This window comes from Arctopsyche grandis, chromosome 7 (genome assembly GCF_051622035.1).
Source record: "Arctopsyche grandis isolate Sample6627 chromosome 7, ASM5162203v2, whole genome shotgun sequence".
NCBI lineage: Eukaryota > Metazoa > Arthropoda > Insecta > Trichoptera > Hydropsychidae > Arctopsyche > Arctopsyche grandis.
The window spans coordinates 27,163,037-27,183,854 of record NC_135361.1 but is presented as its reverse complement, the minus strand read 5'-3'; the positions used below and the strand labels follow the sequence as shown (position 1 = coordinate 27,183,854).

At 37.2% G+C, this 20,818-nt stretch overlaps 1 protein-coding gene across 1 annotated transcript; it reads left to right on the top strand.

The window, feature by feature from the left end:
• The first annotated feature begins 8,582 nt into the window (after positions 1-8,582).
• LOC143914480 (phenoloxidase-activating factor 2-like) lies at positions 8,583-19,554 on the top strand. The gene is made up of 8 exons (XM_077434721.1): positions 8,583-8,622; positions 13,368-13,501; positions 13,591-13,705; positions 14,783-15,037; positions 15,127-15,356; positions 15,675-15,859; positions 19,087-19,251; positions 19,326-19,554. Exons 2-8 carry the CDS (start codon positions 13,399-13,401, stop codon positions 19,515-19,517), a joined length of 1,245 nt encoding a protein of 414 aa, XP_077290847.1. The 5' UTR covers positions 8,583-8,622; positions 13,368-13,398; the 3' UTR covers positions 19,518-19,554.
• Positions 19,555-20,818: the final 1,264 nt, after the last annotated feature.

The following is a 20,818-nucleotide window of genomic DNA, read 5'->3' as shown; positions in this document are numbered from 1 at the left end:
TTTGACAGTTTTTAAAAGTGGCATGGCGATCACCCGCATTCTACATAAAATTTCAGGGGTGGCACTAGAGAAATGTAAAAATTATTTTTAAATAAATGTAAAAACATTTCTCTTGGTGGCGCCGAATACTCAGTTATATTAATAATCAATTATTTAAGTTTAATTACTATAAACATCGTTCATTTTATATTATACATATTGTTACGTATACTAAAAAGAGCCGCCGAGTAATTGCGATCGGATTAGGCCGGGTAGCGTCCTGAGAGACCGTGTGACCGGTGTAAGTGGTTTTAAGGAAAAGCGACAAGCTAAGTGCATGAAAGCTAAACAATGATTGCACTTACTTCCAGGATTATATCTGGACTCTAAGTGCATTTAGGCTAAACAATGACCGTTATTAGGCTTTTCTCAGAATCGGTACGAGGAGACCCAATGTCGTGGAAATACATATCCGAATACGTGACTATACAGCAGGTAAACAGATTAGACGTCCTGAGAGATCGACCCTTTGTAAGGCGGTACGTAGGCGATATCATGTCATTCTGGACTGAGCACTGCCAGTGCGTGTATCTCCTTAATCATCAATAAATGCTGTGAAACGACTGTTGGCCTTTTACTTGGATCCTCCACCCACCCCTACGCAACACACATATTTTTGTTGAAACTATACATTACATGTTAATTTAAGAATTCCCAAGGGCAGACAAATACAAAAAAGTAATTGAGAAAAGAAACGGATTGGCTACCAACGCCCAACACCACCATATATGTATGTACTTAAATTGTAAATAAATCTACATATATCAAAATAAAACTTTTATTTCTGTAGTGAATATGTGATGACCCGGATTATATTCCGTGTGTTGTAGCGTATATGTATGTATATGTGTAGTTATGGAGACGGTACGCTTATTATTTTGAAACAGGCAATTTATTGGTAAAGGCACTTCTGTTATTATAACATTTTTCTGTTTTAGTGCTTCTATTTTAAATGTTGGGTCCTTGAACATAGTAGGGAATCTCGTTCTAGAATATTTTTTTCCTAGGTCCTTTACCATTTTTACAAGGTTCATCTGAATTTCTTATATCTACGATCAATATTTTCATGGACACGCATCTATCTATTGCCATGAATCATTTCCACATTTTGGCAAGTCATACTGATATCTTTACTCCTAATTATCTTCGTGATTTTGGTATTTCCAATATTCTTTCTTTTGTTTTTTTTTAAATTTATTTTTAATTTTACATATTACATAACATACATACATATATTTATACAATAACGCTTTCTCTAACTTTAAGTTTAAGCTTTTGTGAATATCGGACACAATCACTATCAAAACTGAAAATCTCTAAATTTGATTTAAGTACAAATACATACATATATTCAGCAAAATCATTTAGTTGGACTTTGCGTGGTTGGCTTGGTTGAACTATGTACAGTGTCACGTCGTTTTGCTTAAAGGTCGATGAAACTAACATGAATAAAAGTCCTTTAACAAGCTTAAAACCTGTCCTCTTTTAGAAGTATGTACATACATACATATGTATGTACATACATACATACATTATTATATGCTTGTAATCCTACCAATACTAAAACCATATAGAAGTTCTGCTTTTTACAAGCCTCTTATTATTTTACTCTGGTAAATGAAAAATATAATGAGGTTATTATTTAATATTACATTCGACGCCACTTTTTGCAATAATGATGAATAGTAGTAAAACTTGGCCTTTCAAAGTCAAAGAATAAATATTCCTTTAACGAACATTTAAAACATAAAATGTCGAAAAAATTTTTGTACTCTTTAATTCAAGAAAAGTCTGAAAATAATCTAGTAGGGGAAAGTTTGTAATATGGCCATACGGGGGAATATGGCCGCACGGAATCCCGGTGCCAGCACCGGGATCCCGGGATCGAAATTTCCCAGCACCGCAATCCCGGTGCTGACGAAACCTTCCGGGATTGGAAGCACTAGTGGTGTCATATGGTCATCGGGGGGGATATGGCCACCCCTCTCCTTAATCGTGCTGATGAATTTTGCACACGTTTGGATATTGCTGAACTCTATCAGCCACCACTCGAAGCTTACTGTCACTGGAAGTCACTACGAAATCATTAAGGGTGAAATCAGACAACGGTGAATGTGGCACGTGGTTTTTTTTAGATAGTTTTAAACATATAGAAAAAATGTGACGTTCATGGCATGCGTACATGGGATAGTCCTTTCAAAACGACACATTCGACCGTTCGTCGTTGAAATTGTATGGTAGTATTTATCCTAGCTTGACAGTGATCTATACCAAAACGACCCTTTAGATCATTTTCGGTAAAATTGTATCCTTGCTTGACAGTGATCGATAACGGTGTATCCCATATATAGTATATATTTATTTTATTTATTTTTATTTATATATATATTTTAGCTATCAAGCTAATTTAAAAAAAAATACATCTTAATTATTATACTTAACTCTAAAATTTATAATTAACTTATATGTACTGTCCCTCACAGAGGTGTCTCTTCGCACCTCGCAGGAATGCATCCATGTTTTTAGCAGACCTGACGCACTCAGGGAGGGCATTATACATGAGCACACCCCTGTGAAAAACACCCCCAGCCGTCTTATTCTTTCTTACTCTACTTACAACTAGTTTGTCCTTATTTCTAGTATAAAAACTATGTTTATCTCTATTCCTTATTATATAATCATCAAAATACTTAGGTAATAACTTATGATCTAACTTATAAACAAAAGACAATGTACTAATATTTAGACTAATTCTAATACTCATCCATCCTAATTCATCTAACATACTTCCAATACTCTTAAATCTACTCACATTCAAAATAGCTCTCATAGCTTTATTCTGTATTTTTTGCATTTTTTCTAAATCTTGGCCACTAAACAAATTAAGCACAGTGGCACAATAAACCACATGTGGCAAGACAATTGAATTAAACACTAAAATTTTACTTTTTTTACTTAAAATATTTCTTAATCTACATAATACACCAACTTTTCTAGCCATTTTTTTTATTATATAGTCAGCGTGCATTTTAAAATTTAGTCCTGAATCTATGTATACACCTAAGTATTTTATATTTTCAACTTTTTCAATTAACTTATCATTAATTCTAATTTCATTCAATATATTTTTATTTTTACCATTCAACCACATCATTTTTGTTTTATTCACATTCAACTTTAATTTATTTTCACACAACCAGTCATTCACATAATTTAATTCTATATTTAAAATCTCAGACATTACATCAACATTCTTTCCAATTATATATATCAATGTATCATCTGCAAACAAATGTATTTTACACATCTTAATTACCTTAATAATATCGTTTATATATAATATAAATAATAAGGGTCCCAATTTGGACCCTTGCGGCACTCCATGAGGTGTTACATATTCAGAGGATAACACCTTATCAATTTTTACTCTTTGCCTTCTATTATTTAAGTATGATTGAAGCCACTTTAATACTATACCATTTATTCCTAACTTATATAATTTTTGTAATAAAATATTCCTATCTACTGTCTCGAACGCTCGCTTAAAATCTAGAAAAACTGCTCCAACAACCATGCTAGATTCATCCATCGTCTCCATCCAATCAGAAACCACCAATTGGATAGCGGTTTCTGTTGAATGTTTCACTCTAAATCCAGACTGTTCCACAACCAAACAATCATTTATACTAATGAACTCTTTCAATTGAATCATAACGATTTCCTCCAGCATCTTCTCAACAATCGGTAACATATTGATGGGCCTCATTTCACTGGCTTTATGTGTGCCCGTAACCTTTGGTACCGGTACAATAGTAGACACCTTCCATGCATCCGGGACGGATCCCACTTCTAACGATTCATTTATTAATTTCAGTAACTGAGGTCCAACCATATCCCAAGTGTTGATTAAAATATCTAGAGTCAATCCATCCATACTAGAAACTGATTTCATGCCCTTCAATACACCATTTAATCCCTCCATTTCCACTAATTTAAACCTTTCAAACTTATTTAAACCCAAGTTAATATCATCATTCACACTATTATGCCTTGTTTGTATTGAATTAACTATATCATTCACACTATTGATGTAAAACTCATTCAATCTTTCAACCATATCCTCTTTATCATTATATACTACTCCCTCGACTTCTAATTCATTCAAAGAAACATTTTTTCCCCCGGAAATCAAAGTTTTAATTATTCGCCACATTTTTGTGGGATCTTTTTTTGCACCATCAATATTTCTTTCATGCCAATCCCTCTTCGCATTACGTAAAACATTCACACATTTATTCCTCTTTCTTTTATACTCTAACCAAGCCTTTTCTAATTGGATTCCATCCATAGCCTTAATAATTTTATATCTTTTATAACTAACATTCTTATCAACTAAGCTTTCCTTTACTTCCTTGGTAAACCAAGGTTTCAGCTTATGCTTATGCATGATTCTTGTGGTTTTTACGCATTTACTTTTAGAATATGTTATATTACGATACATTATCTCCCACATTTCATTCACACTATCACCATCCTTTCCCCATACACACTCCTTTAACAATTCATTCATCAATTGATAATCAATGTTTTCTCTTTCAGTCACCTGCATATTTTTAAGTCCTCCGTTACTAAACCGCTGTCCCAAAAACATGTTGACAATAGAATGGTCTCCTATTTTCGGTACATCTTTCACCTCACACCGCAGATCCATTATATTCGTTATAACCAAATCAATGAGAGAGCTTGATAAATTATTCACTCTCGTTGCTTCCGTCACTTTTTGTTTAAAACCCAATTCATTTACCCAATTTCTCAACTTTTTTACATAAAATTCTTCTGTCTGTAACCAATTAAAATTCCAGTCCCCAAACATAATTATATTTTTACTCACATCTATACTTCTTTCACTCAATTCTTCTAAAAATTTAAGAAATCTTCCACTTCTACCATTCGGAGAGCGGTAAATTACTAGCAAAAACACAGTAACTCCATTCACAAGCAGATCCACACCAATTGTCCAAAACTCACCATCAACCTTATTAACTATTACATTACCGTAACTTAAATCATCCCTTAAATACAATAGTACCCCACCCGTATGTCTAGAATTAGAGTCACATCTCAAAACACAATATCCATCTATATTCAGCTCAAAATCTTCAAAATCACTAGTTACATGCGTTTCACTTAAACCTATAAATAATGGTTTTTGACTTACAGTTAAACTCCAAACCTCATCCTTGTGAGCAAAAAAACTTTGTACATTTATACCGATACCTTTTGGTGGTTGCTATATATTATTATACTTAATTCTATTTCTCATTAATTCTATATTTCTTTTATATACACTGCACTTAGTGTCCAACGGTCCGTGATTTGTGTTCAAATTTAATTTTAATTTATTATTACTTTTAAAGCAATTATTACATTTTATTATTTTATTGTTACATCCCTCGCTTTTGTGCCCTTCTTCTCCACATTTCGCACATGTCACCTTGTTTCTACAATCCACCGCTTTGTGATTAAATCCGTAACAATTTAGACATCTTAGAATATTAATTTCTTCAAAAACCCTACATCTATCCCAATTTATATTTACTTTTCCATCTTCAATAAATCTTTTAAATGTATTGCAATCTACTTCCACTATCGCATTATATTTATTATTTTTTCTACTTTTCCATATTTTTAACACCTTCAGTTCACCATCATTTATAACTTCTTGATTTTGATTCATCAAACACTCAGCCAACTGTTCACTTGTAAGTTCCTCCGACATATCTACAATTTTAATTTTGGGATTTTTTAATTCCCCTCTTTTAACATTATAATTCTCCCCTAATTTATTTTCTACTTCTTTTATTAATTTAATACTATCCTGTGCACTGTTACACGTTACAGCAATGCCCCCTTTACCGATTTTTTTAACCCCTTGTATTCCTATTTTTAGTTCCTTAGGGTTTATTAAACTTTTACATTCTTCCTTTGTCTTGTCCGTTTCTTGGATTTTTTTCGGAACAATTATTGTTATGTCTTTATTATTCTTCTTAAGTGCATTTGCATAACTAAAACTATTTTCACTCTTATTTACACTTTTTAAAATGTTTAATTCACTGTTGGTTTTTATTATATTTATGTCTTTTTGTATATTGTTTTTCAAATTTTTAAATTCACTTCTTAATTCACATATTACATCCAAAAATTGTTCCTTATCATTATTTTCATTTTTACAAATATATTCAACTAATTTTTTTACTGATGTAATTAAAAATGTCTTATTGTCATTTGATATACTGTTAGTTTTTGTGGTCAAAATGTCCATAATTTTTTTTTCAATTGTTATTACTTCACTTATGCGTTCTGATGCCATTATTATACACTTAGGACGTACACATAATTATATATTACAAATTTATTTTTAATTTTTTAATTGTTACAATTTCGTTGTCCAAATCGCCACACACGTAATCAACGTCTGTACACGATCACGACACGAACAATACTGTACATTTATGTACATCTAATGATATAGTAATCATCATCATCATCATTTACAGCCATTCGCCATCCACTGCTGGATGAAGGCCTCTCCAACACGCTTCCACTCGTCTCTGTTTTGCGCAACACTCATCCATCTCATTCCGCACATTTTCCTAATTTCGTTCACCCATCTTCCTTGCGGTCTTCCTTTTACTCTTTTGCCTTCTCTCGGGTACCATTCAAGCACTTATTTTGTCCACCTTTCGTCCATCCTCCTAGCTACGTGACCCGCCCATTGTCATTTCAATCTCTTCACTCTATCCACTATGTCCACTACCCTTGCCATATTTCTCACCCACGTGTTCCGCTTTCTGTCTTTCCTCGTTATGCCAAGCATACAGCGTTCCATACTTCTTTGAGTGCATTGGATTTTATTTAGCATCTTGGCGTTCAGTGTCCAAGTTTCACATCCATACGTCATCACTGGCAAAACGCATTGATCAATGAATAATAAATAAAAATAACAGTTATAATATTAATAAATTAATCAATTTATTATTATTACTATTCAATTTTGATTCAGAGGGCTTTGCATTTTAATAATAATGAAGAAGATGACACTAGCATGGGTAAAATAAAGCCACTTATACAATTTTTTAATTCCAAAATGACGGAAATATATTCTCCCAGTAGACAATTGACGATTGATGAATCATTTGTTTTGTGGAGGGGTAGACTTCTCATTCGTCAATACATGAAATGGAAAAAGGCGAAGTATGGAATTAAATTATATACATACGTATGTTGTATTGTATTGTGCCAGTGCCTTGTCCATACAAACGTATTACACTTCTCCCTTCCTCAATTGTAGCACTAGAGAATTAGCATTGGTTAAATTAAAAGTAGATTCTTTGATTGTTCAATTTTAGTTGGACACGGTCTGGTTATCTGATCAGATGAATAGTTGACTGACTATAGTGGATATTTTTTTATTTTTTTGTCTTCAATCTATTCAAAATAAATCACACAATAGCTGAAACCAATAGAATTTCTGTATGAATGTTACATGGTATGAAATATCACAAGCCTTTTAATTCAATTTTTATGTCATTTTTTGGAATTCAAAGTAAAATTTCACATAGCCTCATTCACTATTGCATATTCGTTATTTATTTCATAATATTTTTAATACATATTGAACAGTTAAGGGGGCTGAACACCAGCGCCTTGTCCATACAAACGTATTACACTTCTCCCTTCCTCAATTGTGGCACTAGAGTAATAATTTTTTAATATGCTATGGATATTCACCATTGGGATGTATCTGTGCTTTTATTTTTTTGGTTAGTTATTTTTTATATGAGCTAGGAGCCGCCAAACATCTATAAAATCACCTCTTTTTTACACCCACGAAAAGAGTCCAGCGTGATTATTTAACGGTCGATTAAAAAAAAAACGCACGCAGTTGCATAGAAAAAATCTTTCTCGTACTGATGATGAAATTTTTTTAAAAATTGGTCCAGTTTCGGAGGAGAAAATTGTAGAATACGAAACCTCGATTTTGCCGATTTAAAATACGTATTATCTGGTCGAAACGCAACTGTCGCATTCACTCAATATATATATTGATATATATTGTCGCATTCACTCAATATATACATTCACTCATTATATATATCGAAGCAAGGAACGGCAACAAAATTAAGGTTTCGGGTGTACAGCCCTCTTAAGAAAGTTCATTCATGTACAAGTTGAATAAGCCAGGATACATTGACCCACCCCACACTGTACTTCTAATATATAAATCAAGTTGTTTTATGTACTACTATAATGTTAAAACTAACTACTAACAGCATCAAATATTATTATGTAAAAGGTTAAAAAGTTGTTGAAACATATAATATATACTTTATCACACAACAGACACTGACCAAAAATAGTCGAGTGAGTATTAGTTAATATCTGTAGACATAAAATAAGAAATTATGTATCTCAAAGTTGAAGAATCGGCGTATGTATGGATCGAGCTTTAGCATTTGTCTTTCGCGGTCAAACCTGATCATTTGTCGGAGGTTCGTTGTGGTCTACGTTACGTTCTTTAAGGTAAAAGTAACATATGTACATATATATTGTATTTTATTAACTTGAAAATCTGGATTCAAAATATGCTAAGAATATATTTATCATTTATTATCATGATGATTTTTTGACCAACTTATTTGGTGTCCTTATTCAATACTTTGCTTTAAATGAAATGGTCAGTTAATATACTTGTTTGGTTGGTGAATATTTTATTGGATTCTTTAAAATTTCCATTAAATAATATTTAAAAACCATTCACGTACTTTGGACTTTAAAAATCAATTCATTTATTAAGACCGAACTGTCAAAATAAATTAACCATTTTATTATAATACCATTTAGGCCCCCATACGCACTTGCGATTTTTTGTCGCGCGATCAATTAGTCGCAAAAATAGAACATTTTAAAGTACGACTGCACGAACATGCAATGGTTTGCGCTGATGCGCACATGGTTTCGATCGTGCAAAAAAAGATCGCGCAAAAAAAGATCGCGCGTTCGAAGGTCGCAAGTGCATATGGGGCCTTATTATGTATATATGGGTACCATTTATCGGCCCGGCAAAATAGCCCTATTTCCAAACAAATTGGGTATTTATCACGACATACATAATATGCAAATGGCCTTCTCTAAAACATTTCGCCCTGCAAATAAAAAGATTGCCCCTCTCTAAAATAGCTCGCACGACCCAATCGGTGTCCGCCCGGCAAACCTACAAAATAGTAACAAAAATAAAATTTGACAAAAATAAATACTGACCCCAGCAACCAAATCTTAAATTAATAAAACCAACCCTAACTTAACCTTACCTAACTTAACCCTTAAATAAATAAGTGTCGGCTCCTAAGATATTACGATTTGTTTGGGTGGATATTACGATGTGTGGACCACGAGGAGAGTGGGAATGGACCGGAGCGGGGCGATGCGCTATCAACCAAAAGTCAAAAATTATAATTTCACTGATAGGGGCCAGTGAAAATGTAATGGGATATGATTATACTGAAACGTCAAATTTTATTTTTGTTACTGGCAACCCATTTGAGGTTTGATTTGCCGGGTTGACGCAGAATCTGTCGTGCGAGAGTTATTTTAGAATGTATGTGTGTGTGTGCGTTTTTGTGGATGTATGCATGTGTGTACGCTCCCGCGCAGCACATCTGACGCTGACATCACCCGTTCCAAGTCAAGTGCTTAATATCAGGAGCACATGTCAGATGCTCCACATCCCGCCACTTCCCCACTCCCCCACTTCCCCGCGTCTCCTTGATGATCGGTCGTCACGCCACATCCCTATAGCGGATGCTTAAAACGCACCCATTGGTCAGAACGTATCGTAGTTGTTCTACTTGGTCAAACGATTTAGTCCACGTGTACCACTTCACGCTGATTGGTTGTGCACTTTGTTCACGTGTATTTATATGTATTCAATATCTCTAGGCACAAAATATACTCCTGGCATTCAAACACTTTTTTTTGAAATCTCCATACTGGTCGACGCGTCCTACACATATGTATGTATATACATACATTGCGTCCGTTTATATACATATATATTATATATTGATTTTTCCGAACTTTTATATGTATATCAAAGTAAGTTGCACAAATTATAATATACTAGCTGTATTACCCGGCTTCGCTCAGTGTTTATAATATAAACCGCTTAAACATGACTAAGCTAATTTAATTAAAAAAAAAAAAAAATTAAAAAAAAATTTAAAAATTAAAAAAAAAAATAAAAAAAAAATAAAAAAAAAATAAAAAAAAAAATTAAAAAAAAAATAAAAAAAAAATTAAAAAAAAAATTTTTAAAAAATCAAAAAAAAAAATCAAATTTTTTTTTTGCCTTCTAGGGCTTCGCCCTCGGCGCCCCCCTGAGCCTTTGCCTTCTAGGGCTTCGCCCCTCCACGCCCCATGAGCAATTGCCGTTTAGGGCTTCGCCCCCCTTAGTTAATGCCTTTTAGGGCTTCGCCCCTCCGCACCCCCATGATTAAATGCCGTCTAGGGCTTCGCCCCCCTTAGTTAATGCCTTTTAGGGCTTCGCCCCCCGCGCCCCCAAGATTAATTGCCGTTTAGGGCTTCGCCCCCCTTAGTTAATGCCTTTTAGGGCTTCGCCCCTCCGCGCCCCCATGATTAAATGCCGTCTAAGGCTTCGCTCCCATGATCAGTTGCCTTTTAGGGCTTCGCCCCCCACGCCCCCAAGATTAATTGCCGTTTAGGGCTTCGCCCCCCTTAGTTAATGCCTTTTAGGGCTTCGCCCCTCCGCGCCCCCATGATTAATTGCCGTCTAGGGCTTCGCCCCCCTTAGTTAATGCCTATTAGGGCTTGCGCCCCATGAGGCTGGGCCCCCCGGGCCCCCTTCGGGGCCCCACGGGGCTGCGCCCCTTGTGGCGCCCCCTTTTGAGCCCCATGGGGCTGCGCCCCATGAGGCTGGGCCCCCCGGGCCCCCTTCGGGGCCCCACGGGGCTGCGCCCCTTGTGGCGCCCCCTTTTGAGCCCCATGGGGCTGCGCCCCATGAGGCTGGGCCCCCCGGGCCCCCTTCGGGGCCCCACGGGGCTGCGCCCCTTGTGGCGCCCCCTTTTGAGCCCCATGGGGCTGCGCCCCATGAGGCTGGGCCCCCCGGGCCCCCTTCGGGGCCCCACGGGGCTGCGCCCCTTGTGGCGCCCCCTTTTGAGCCCCATGGGGCTGCGCCCCATGAGGCTGGGCCCCCTGGGCCCCCTTCGGGGCCCCACGGGGCTGCGCCCCTTGTGGCGCCCCCTTTTGAGCCTCATGGGGCTGCGCCCCATGAGGTTGGGCCCCCCGGGCCCCCTTCGGGGCCCCACGGGGCTGCGCCCCTTGTGGCGCCCCCTTTTGAGCCCCATGGGGCTGCGCCCCATGAGGCTGGGCCCCCCGCGCCCCCTTCGGGGCTTCACGGGGCTGCGCCCCTTGTGGCACCCCCTTTTGAGCCCCATGGGGCTGCGCCCCATGAGGCTGGGCCCCCCGGGGCTGCGCCCCTTGTGGCGCCCCCTTTTGAGCCCCATGGGGCTGCGCCCCATGAGGCTGGGCCCCCCGGGCCCCCTTCGGGGCCCCACGGGGCTGCGCCCCTTGTGGCGCCCCCTTTTGAGCCTCATGGGGCTGCGCCCCATGAGGCTGGGCCCCCCGGGCCCCCTTCGGGGCCCCACGGGGCTGCGCCCCTTGTGGCGCCCCCTTTTGAGCCCCATGGGGCTGCGCCCCATGAGGCTCGGCCCCCCGGGCCCCCTTCGGGGCCCCACGGGGCTGTGCCCCTGTTGGCGCCCCCTTTTGAGCCCCATGGGGCTGCGCCCCATGAGGCTGGGGCCCCACGGGGCTGTGCCCCTTGTGGCGCCCCCTTTTGAGCCCCATGGGGCTGCGCCCCATGAGGCTGGGCCTCCCGGGCCCCCTTCGGGGCCCCACGGGGCTGCGCCCCTTGTGGCGCCCCCTTTTGAGCCCCATGGGGCTGCGCCCCATGAGGCTGGGGCCCCACGGGGCTGCGCCCCCCGGGCCCCCTTCGGGGCTGCGCCCCTTGTGGCGCCCCTGGCGGGGCCCCATGAAGCTACTCGCCTTGCGCCCCCGCGGGGGTGAATCCATTGAAACGAAAAAAACAAATCGGCGCCCATGGATCGAAAAAAAAAAATCGAATCACGTGTTCGATGACGTCACCGATCTACGGACGACGAAGACGACGACGACCAAGGATATTTACATATTTACATACATACAAAGTCTCTTTCCAAATTATAGATTAGATTATTAAAATAAATACTCTTTTCAGAACGTTTAGTTGTTACTTAATTTTTTTTAAACAGTGAATATCGGTCAAAATCACTATTGTACCTATGTATAATATAGATATATAGTATGAACTGCTTTTATATATACATACATACATATGTATATATCCTTTTCGGATTAGATTACTGTAAATTTAGCGTTATCTGAACGACATTTAGCATGGTTTTGACCTCGATATCACTTGTTTAGAGGTCAACGACGGTAAAATTGATGAAATTCCTGCAGGCAGTTTAAAACCAGTTCCAAAAGATTGATGTTTCCCTTTTTGTGACTACAATGATTCGTTCGTAATCCGATCACTAATAAAACGAACTAAAACTTCAGCTCTTTTATATTGAAAAATGAAAGATTGCATGTTTCAAATGCTTCTTGGTAAAATAATGTATGCTCGTGAAGCTTGGGTATTGAATGTTAAAATGCTATCCAAATTCCGATGTACACTCAAAGAAGTACATACATATGTAACGAGGAGGGACATTATGGATATCTAGAATAATGGACGAAAGATACACGAATAGACAAAACAAATGCTCAAATGGTACCCAAGAGAGTTTAAAAGGATATAAGGAAGGCCATAAGTGAGGTGAGTGGACGAATTAAGGAAAATCTGTAAGGTGAATGGACAAACAAGAATGAAAGGGTTTTAAAGAGGCATTAGAGAGGAGGGAGAAAGACGATGATCATATATGTACATCGTCTTTCTCTCGTACGTACGTATATGTATACTAAAAAAAATTGTATCATATTTTACTTTTCCCCTGACATATCAAGATAACGAATTCAATTTTTCAAGAAAAAAATCTGCCTTATTAGGAAACTAATCAGAATTCATGGGAAAATATACATATATGTACATACATATGTATACACAGTAAAAATATAAAATACAAATGATAATATAAAAACCATGTGAACTGTATAAGAGGTATGTAAAAAATGCTCTTCATATTAACGATAATGCTATATATGTATTTCAGTTTAAATTACATTTGCATCATCAAAATCAAAATGTACTTGATGGCTATTGTTATGGTTTGGTCGATTGCAACTGTCAATGGAGTGCCGACATCAAGCTCCGATTTGACATCTCAGTCTACAGTTCCTGCCAATAGTTTGCATACATATCTTCTATATATTAAAAATAAAAATAAATATCGATAAAATTGTTGATTTGGTTTTAATTACACTTACTGGTTTTAGATACTGATGATAACCAATGCACAATTCGTGACAATGAAGTGGGCAAGTGTGTCCCAAAATATTTGTGCAACAACGGCACAATTATTAAAAATGGAGTCGGATTATTGAATTTCAGGTAGGTGTACCTATTACATAATTATTTTACAAATACAACTTCTAAAATGTTCACCAAACCCATAGCTTATGTACATGCGTCGCAGATGTTCGTAAAGGGGCATTTGCCTGCCTCATTTTGAGTCCATCCTCACGATGACAGCGGCCTCTCTACGTCGTTGTGTATTTTTGTCGTCTAATTGTCCTCATATTGTAATTGTTATTATTATTTTTTATTATCCAACATTATTATATCATTACTAGTGTTTTGCCCGTTGATTTCAACGGGTGGTTTCGAAAAGGAATTGAACCATGAATAAAAATAAAGTTATATGTAGTATAATGTATGTATAATGTAAGGTAATTTATAGACGCACGCGCACGTAATATTAATCGTAATAAAAGTGGCACATTATACACTTAGCAATCCAACCCGTTCGAAATGATGAATGAAGGTGTATGTGTGTGTGCCCTGAAGGCGTCGCCCCTCACGCCCCCGACGCATCCAGTGGCCTGGGGGCTTTGCTCTCAAAGCCTACGTCGCCCTGGGAGCTTCGCCCCCCGCACCCCCCGACACCTCTGGCACCCTGGGGGCTTCGTCCCAGTGCCCCTGGCGCTCTGGGGCTTCACCCCCAGGGCCCCCGACGCCCAGAGCGCCCCCCGCACTCCATATATACTGTCTCTTTTGAAATTATATGTATTACAAAATCCGGCGCCTGCACCCCCGGAGCCTTTGCCCCCAGACTTCTTAGCTAAGAAGCGAAGACTTAATCCCCTAAGTCTTCGCCCCCGGAGGCTGCGCCCTTGGCGGCTGCGCCACTGGTGCCTGCGCCCCCGGCGCCTTCACCCCCCGGGACTTCGAATGCTTTAAATAAAAAAAAAAATTGAATTTGTCGTTGAAGAACTAACGAACGAACATACATATAATACAAAGTCTCTATCCAAATTATATATTAGACTAGCTGTATTACCCGACTTGTAATATAAACCGCTTAAATTTGACTAATCTAATAGTAAACATTTTATTAATTTTTTTTCAATAGTTTTATTTTATGCAAATTTTGTATAAAATAAAGTTACCAATACAAAAACATTTTAGAGGAAAAATTGGAGGCAAAAGAAGTTCTCCTTCTGTTGAGGATGCATCATCAAATGAAGGTTGTAAAAATCTATTGGCATGTTGTGAAGTTCCCAAAAGTGAATCGAAAACAATACCATCACCATCGTTACCACAGCTAAAACCGTATAATGGAAATTGTGGAAAAATAAACGCGAAAGGGTTAGGCTCACTAACATCAAAAAAAAATAATAGCGCAGAATTCGGAGAATTTCCTTGGATAGTCGCCATTACAAGGTATATACATATGTACAAATTGATAAAATAAAATATGTTCTGCCTTAGACACTGAAACGAGGTGACCAGTGAATAATATTGGTTTATAGGGAGATATTAATCGGAGACAAAAAAATTGTCGTATATGTTTGTGGTGGTTCCCTGATTCATCCCAAAGTTGTCATAACTTCGGCAAACTGTGTCACATCTTATACAAAATCTTCAACATCGAAGCTCAAAATTTGCGCCGGTGCATGGGATTCGCATACCAAAGACCAAACATTCCCTAGACAAGAAAGAAACATTTCAAAAATAGTCATACATCCTGCCCATCATGAGAGTACATACATACATAATTGCCATCTTTAGATATATCAAAAATATGGACCTGATTTGGAATTGCTATATCTCTGCTACTACGAATCGCCTATGATACCACTTGTAAGGGTATCAAGTCTCAAATCATTCGCAAGATGGCGATCCCAAGATAGTCTCAGTCATTTTGTAAATGACTGAGGCTAAACGCTAGTAGAGATATACATAAATTGGTTTGTGTTCGCAGAAATATGGTGATTCCAAACCAAGTTCTATTTGAAATACTTTGTTTGTCTTTATAACTAGTTGCTACGATTGATTGTTGTTTTCCAATTTGTTTCAGACGCCTTGTATAACGATATCGCTGTGCTGATCTTGGATGTGCCAATTAACGATTCTTATGACCACATTGGCTATATCTGCTTACCACCGGCCGGTGAAGCTGAGCCAGATTCGCGTTGCTTTGCTTCTGGTTGGGGCAAAGATGTTTTTGGGAGCATCGGATCATATCAAACAATCCTGAAAAAGGTGAAAAATATGATCTCTGGTACTGATTTTATTTGAAAATATAAAAAAAAAACAATTATTTATAAGTCATTGATTCTTAACCATTTTTTAGTTGACAGAATACTTTTAAAATCAACAGAAAACTAGGACAGTAGGACAATTCGATTAGTAGAAATACAAGAGTAGTTTGTTGTTTAAGTCTAACAATTTACCAGTTGAAAAGTCGTGGATCCAAATCCCAAGCAAAATCGAAAATTTTAATTGAGTTCTACGAATATTTCCTTCTAGATTTAGCCGAATTTAGATACATTTTTAACAAGATATTAGTATAAGGATTATATTTAAATTTTATCATGACGATCTGAGGTTGAAAAAATACTAGAAAAACTATAATCAAGAGTAAATTATCACTCAATACAATAAATATCAATGAAATATTTAGGAGACAAAAAACCTTGCTAGTTTTTTATGACATAAATCGCTGTATTCTGAGAGGCTCAAGAACACGAAATTAACAATTAATTATTTAATATATTAATATTGCTGTCGGTTCCCTCATCACTGAGGATCGTGACTATGATGTCCGGTCAACCAGCTGCCTCCATTCAGTTCTAAATTCGGCCAGGCGAAGACTTGCTACCGTGAAAGCGCCCGCCGCTTCAGATACTTGGTCAGTCCAGCGTGCGGGGGATCTGCCTCTAGCTCTTCTGCCTTCGACGCTACCAACCACAACCAACCGCTCCAGGCTCTCCTCACCTCTTCGTGCAATGTGGCCGAAGAACTCCAATATACGTTTCAGGAATATTGTTGACAGTCTATCCTTGATTTTTAATTCTTCAAGAATAGACACATTCGTGCGTTTGTCGGTCCAAGGCACGCGCAGTAGCCGTCTCCAGGACCACATCTCGAAGGCATCGATTCTCCGTCTATCCGCCGCCTTCATGGTCCACGTCTCGACACCATAAATGCAGACAGAAAAAACGAGACTCTTCACGAGACGAATTTTGACAGCAGTTGTAATGGCTCTATTCTTCCAAATCTTCGTTAGTTGCGACATTGCCGATTTTGCTAATGTAATCCGGCGCCGTATTTCCAATTCGCTGCCGCCGTTGTTAGATATGAGTGACCCAAGATAGACAAAATTATCGACCACCTCTATACCGTTTAAAGCTGGGTTGTTGTTTTGCAGCTGTTGGTGACGGTCAATTATCATAATTTTTGTTTTGGGCGGTTTATCTGGAGGCCAAGTACATTACTCTCGGTCTCAACACGACGGATCAGTTCGGCCATTTCTTCATGATTATTAGCTATGAGCGTTGTGTCAATAAATTAATATAATAACATAAATCAAATTCAGATATTTGTGACATAGCGGATAGGGTGGGTTTTGCAAATTTGATGGAGGAACTGTTTCAACAACGAAATCAAATAAATTAAACTCTGATAGGAAACGATCGACTTGGAGTCACAAATATTCAAGTCTGACCAGCAGCATTATAGATTAGCACGGGATCGAGCCCGGTAACCTCTCGGTGCTAAACATATACGCAATACAGTGGTTGTGTTTATGTTTAGCATACTGTTAGTTAATTATCACTTCTAAGTCTAAAAGTTTTATTTTCAATCCATGTAGCGACTAAGAAGGAAAAAATAAAAAGTTCAAACATATCCAAACATGACTTCTTTGAAGTGCCATCATCTAGTGGATTTCTAGACGTTTCAAAATTTTTAATTAATTAATAGACATTCACACATCTGTATATGTATATTCTCTAAAAACCAATAAAATGTGATAAGAGAATAATATGAACACTTCTTAATTCTCATTAATAATACTTCTTTTTTGCAGACGACATAAAAATATATAAGGAAATTATATTATGTTATATACATATGTATAACTAATGACTAGAGGTAGGATAGCCAAGGGGCCGCTCATTGTTCCATTGTTGTAAATCATTTGTAAAAAAGGTTCGGCAAACCTTTAACAATGCATTTACAACATTTGAACAATACGCGGCACGCTCTGGGTCCGGGCTTTACTAATGACGGTCAGTTTTCCTTCCAAAAAGATTTGGATGCGCTTTTGCAGTGGGTTTAAAATAGTCGTATGTCGCTTTCATTAAGCAAATGCAAAACGATCACCTTTACTAGATCGCGAAACTTTTCATGTTTCCAATATTCAATGGATGAGATTGTTCTAAATCGAGTAATCTTGAATCTCATCGTCAGATTTTATTTTTACCACACATATTCCTTGTTCTTCGTAGAATTATTTACAATCCACCGATTCTCAGTGAATGCACTTTTTATGCATCTAAAATTATTTTAGAGTACGTGACACGTTCTGCTTTCGCCTATTATTGCGAAATCTAGCATTCTTTTCAATACTTTACAATTCTTTACAATATTTAACCATATGGCTGGTAATACGGACATCGACATACATGTGTACATATTTAGTGTGACTTTTGGTCAGTTTTTACTTTATCTATGTACGTAGTAACAATAGATGAAGTTTTGTGATCATGCGAAAATTCGAACTCGAGATTTTGACTGATTCGCACTCAGCATCGATTACTGTTTTATTTTTAAACGTAATTTTATCTTTAATTTATATCAGGAAGGCCTAACAGGTAGCCCCAATTCTTGGCCAGAAACATTGTAAATTTGATACAAATATTATTAGTATTATACAAAGTACATATGTAAATACATATCAATTAATATCCACAGAGACACCTAAATAAGGTCAAATTTGTAAATTTGCAGCATTTTAAACAATTCAGTAAATAAATATCAATAAACACCCACATAGACATTTATGCTCAAATTTTTAAATTTGCAGCATTTTATACAATTAAGCGATATTCGAGATTGATGAAAACTGAAGATTTTGCGAGAAAATGGCTAAGGTTGTAAATTTTTTGGAACCGTTTTGTCAAACTCTGATCGAACCAGAGTCACATATTGAAGGTTTAGTCAGCATGAACTCGTGACCACGTTGTTCGAAAGCATTATATGCTAACCACTAGTACTATTGGTTTATTAGATGTATTCAGAATATTATTTTTATTAGTTTCCTCTTATTCTATCGTTTAATTGCATATTATTGTTTTTTATTACTTTTATTTATTAATACTGCTTTCTTATGTTATTATTATTTATATTGTACGATGTACTGAAATGGGTTTTTACCAGTATAATATGTGATATATATGTAAGTAATATTTAGATAAATTGATCAGGTGGAGTTGCCGATAGTTGAACGAAGCAAATGCGAGACGGATCTTAGAAAGACGATCCTCGGTGAATTTTTCGAATTGCATCACAGTTTTATATGCGCTGGTGGTGAACCAAAACGAGATATGTGCACTGGAGATGGAGGATCACCTCTCGCGTGTCCTATCAAGGTAACTATTATTTTTTGTTCGTGTCGAAATAAAATAAACGTGCAAACACTAAGTTGATTCACATATTTTATTAGGAAAATTCTACACCGGATCATTATATGTTATCCGGAATTGTTTCCTGGGGAATCGAATGTGGAGAAATTAACGTACCTGGGGTTTACACGCACGTGGGAGCACTTCGGGAATGGATCGACGAGCAATTGACAAAGAATGATATTGACATGATTTCTTATTTCTCGGAAAATGTTTTTGTAAATGGCTTGTAATTTTTCATACAAAATAAAAACCAGCACGACTTAATCAAATGGGGTTTGGTGCAAACGATCGACAAGCGCCAGACAGACTGAACCACAGATTAACTGGATGGCTACGTTAAAAGCAATTCTAGACTTCACGAATGATAGATTGCACATCAGATAACGAGTAACCTTTCGATGTGCACAGATGCAATTATTAAAATGGTAATTATTAAAATTGGATCTTTCTGGCGAGTTTCGGAACTTAAGTATCAGAAGCACAGAACTTATACAAGGTAGGTATGTCGGGACTTCGGGTAGATTTCGCTTAGTGTAAGTGCGAGCAGTGCGCACGCATAAAGTACACATGTCGTTAATCTGTGGTTCAGTCTGTATGGCGCTTGTCGATCGTTTGCACCGCATCGGTATATATATATATATATATATATATATATATATATATATATATATATATATATATATATATATATATATATATATGTATATATATATATATATATATATATATATATATATATATATATATATATACAATTAAATTGAATACACCATAATATAAAACATAATGTAAAACGATATATTATATTAAGTTAACCCATTTTTTTGTGTTTGTATGCACATACATATATAAACGTGGCCGAAAATATGTATTACTAATAAGAAAATAAAAAAAATAATTTAATCGAAATCCACTTGTTTTTGTGATTTTTTTTTTATTATAATCCTTATAGCGATATCAATTTAAGAAAAAATATGAACAAAATCGGACAACTGGAAATATGTAGAATTATACATATTTTTATTTTATTTTACATATACGGCCACAAGGACCATTGAATATATTATATCTAGGCTGGCGAACCTATGGCGCGCGTGCCAAGGTGGCACGCGAATGATTTACCAAATTTTCAGTTCGTTTGGAAATTTTCGTTCGGTATTGTAATACCGGAGAAGAAAGTCTACATAAAAGCCCCAACTTTTTTTAAATTTTATTTTATTTCAATCAATCATGAACACTCGTCTTAACAGATTTCTCCAAAGCAACGAGTGTGGTATACAGATTAAAAATTATTAGATATATACATATACAGGTATACACCCATATATTATATTTACGTTAAACACGACATATATGGCTAAAAATTGTATGTACAGAAGTATTGTAACTATTATACACAGGCAAGTACAAACATCCAAGGTTTGGCCAGCGTGAACCGGTGTGATTGAACTTGTGACCACTTTGTTCGAAAGCATTATATGCTAACCACTAGTCTAACCGCGCCTAGGAGTTTAGCCACCTGTGTGCAAAA

Excerpts from the sequence above, each read along its gene's own strand:
- LOC143914480 (XM_077434721.1), top strand. The coding sequence starts at position 13,399 with ATGTACTTGATGGCTATTGTTATGGTTTGGTCGATTGCAACTGTCAAT. Across the intron at positions 13,706-14,782 it reads GTCGGATTATTGAATTTCAG|AGGAAAAATTGGAGGCAAAA; the intron begins GTAGGTGTACCT and ends AAAACATTTTAG. Across the intron at positions 19,252-19,325 it reads CTCTCGCGTGTCCTATCAAG|GAAAATTCTACACCGGATCA; the intron begins GTAACTATTATT and ends ATATTTTATTAG.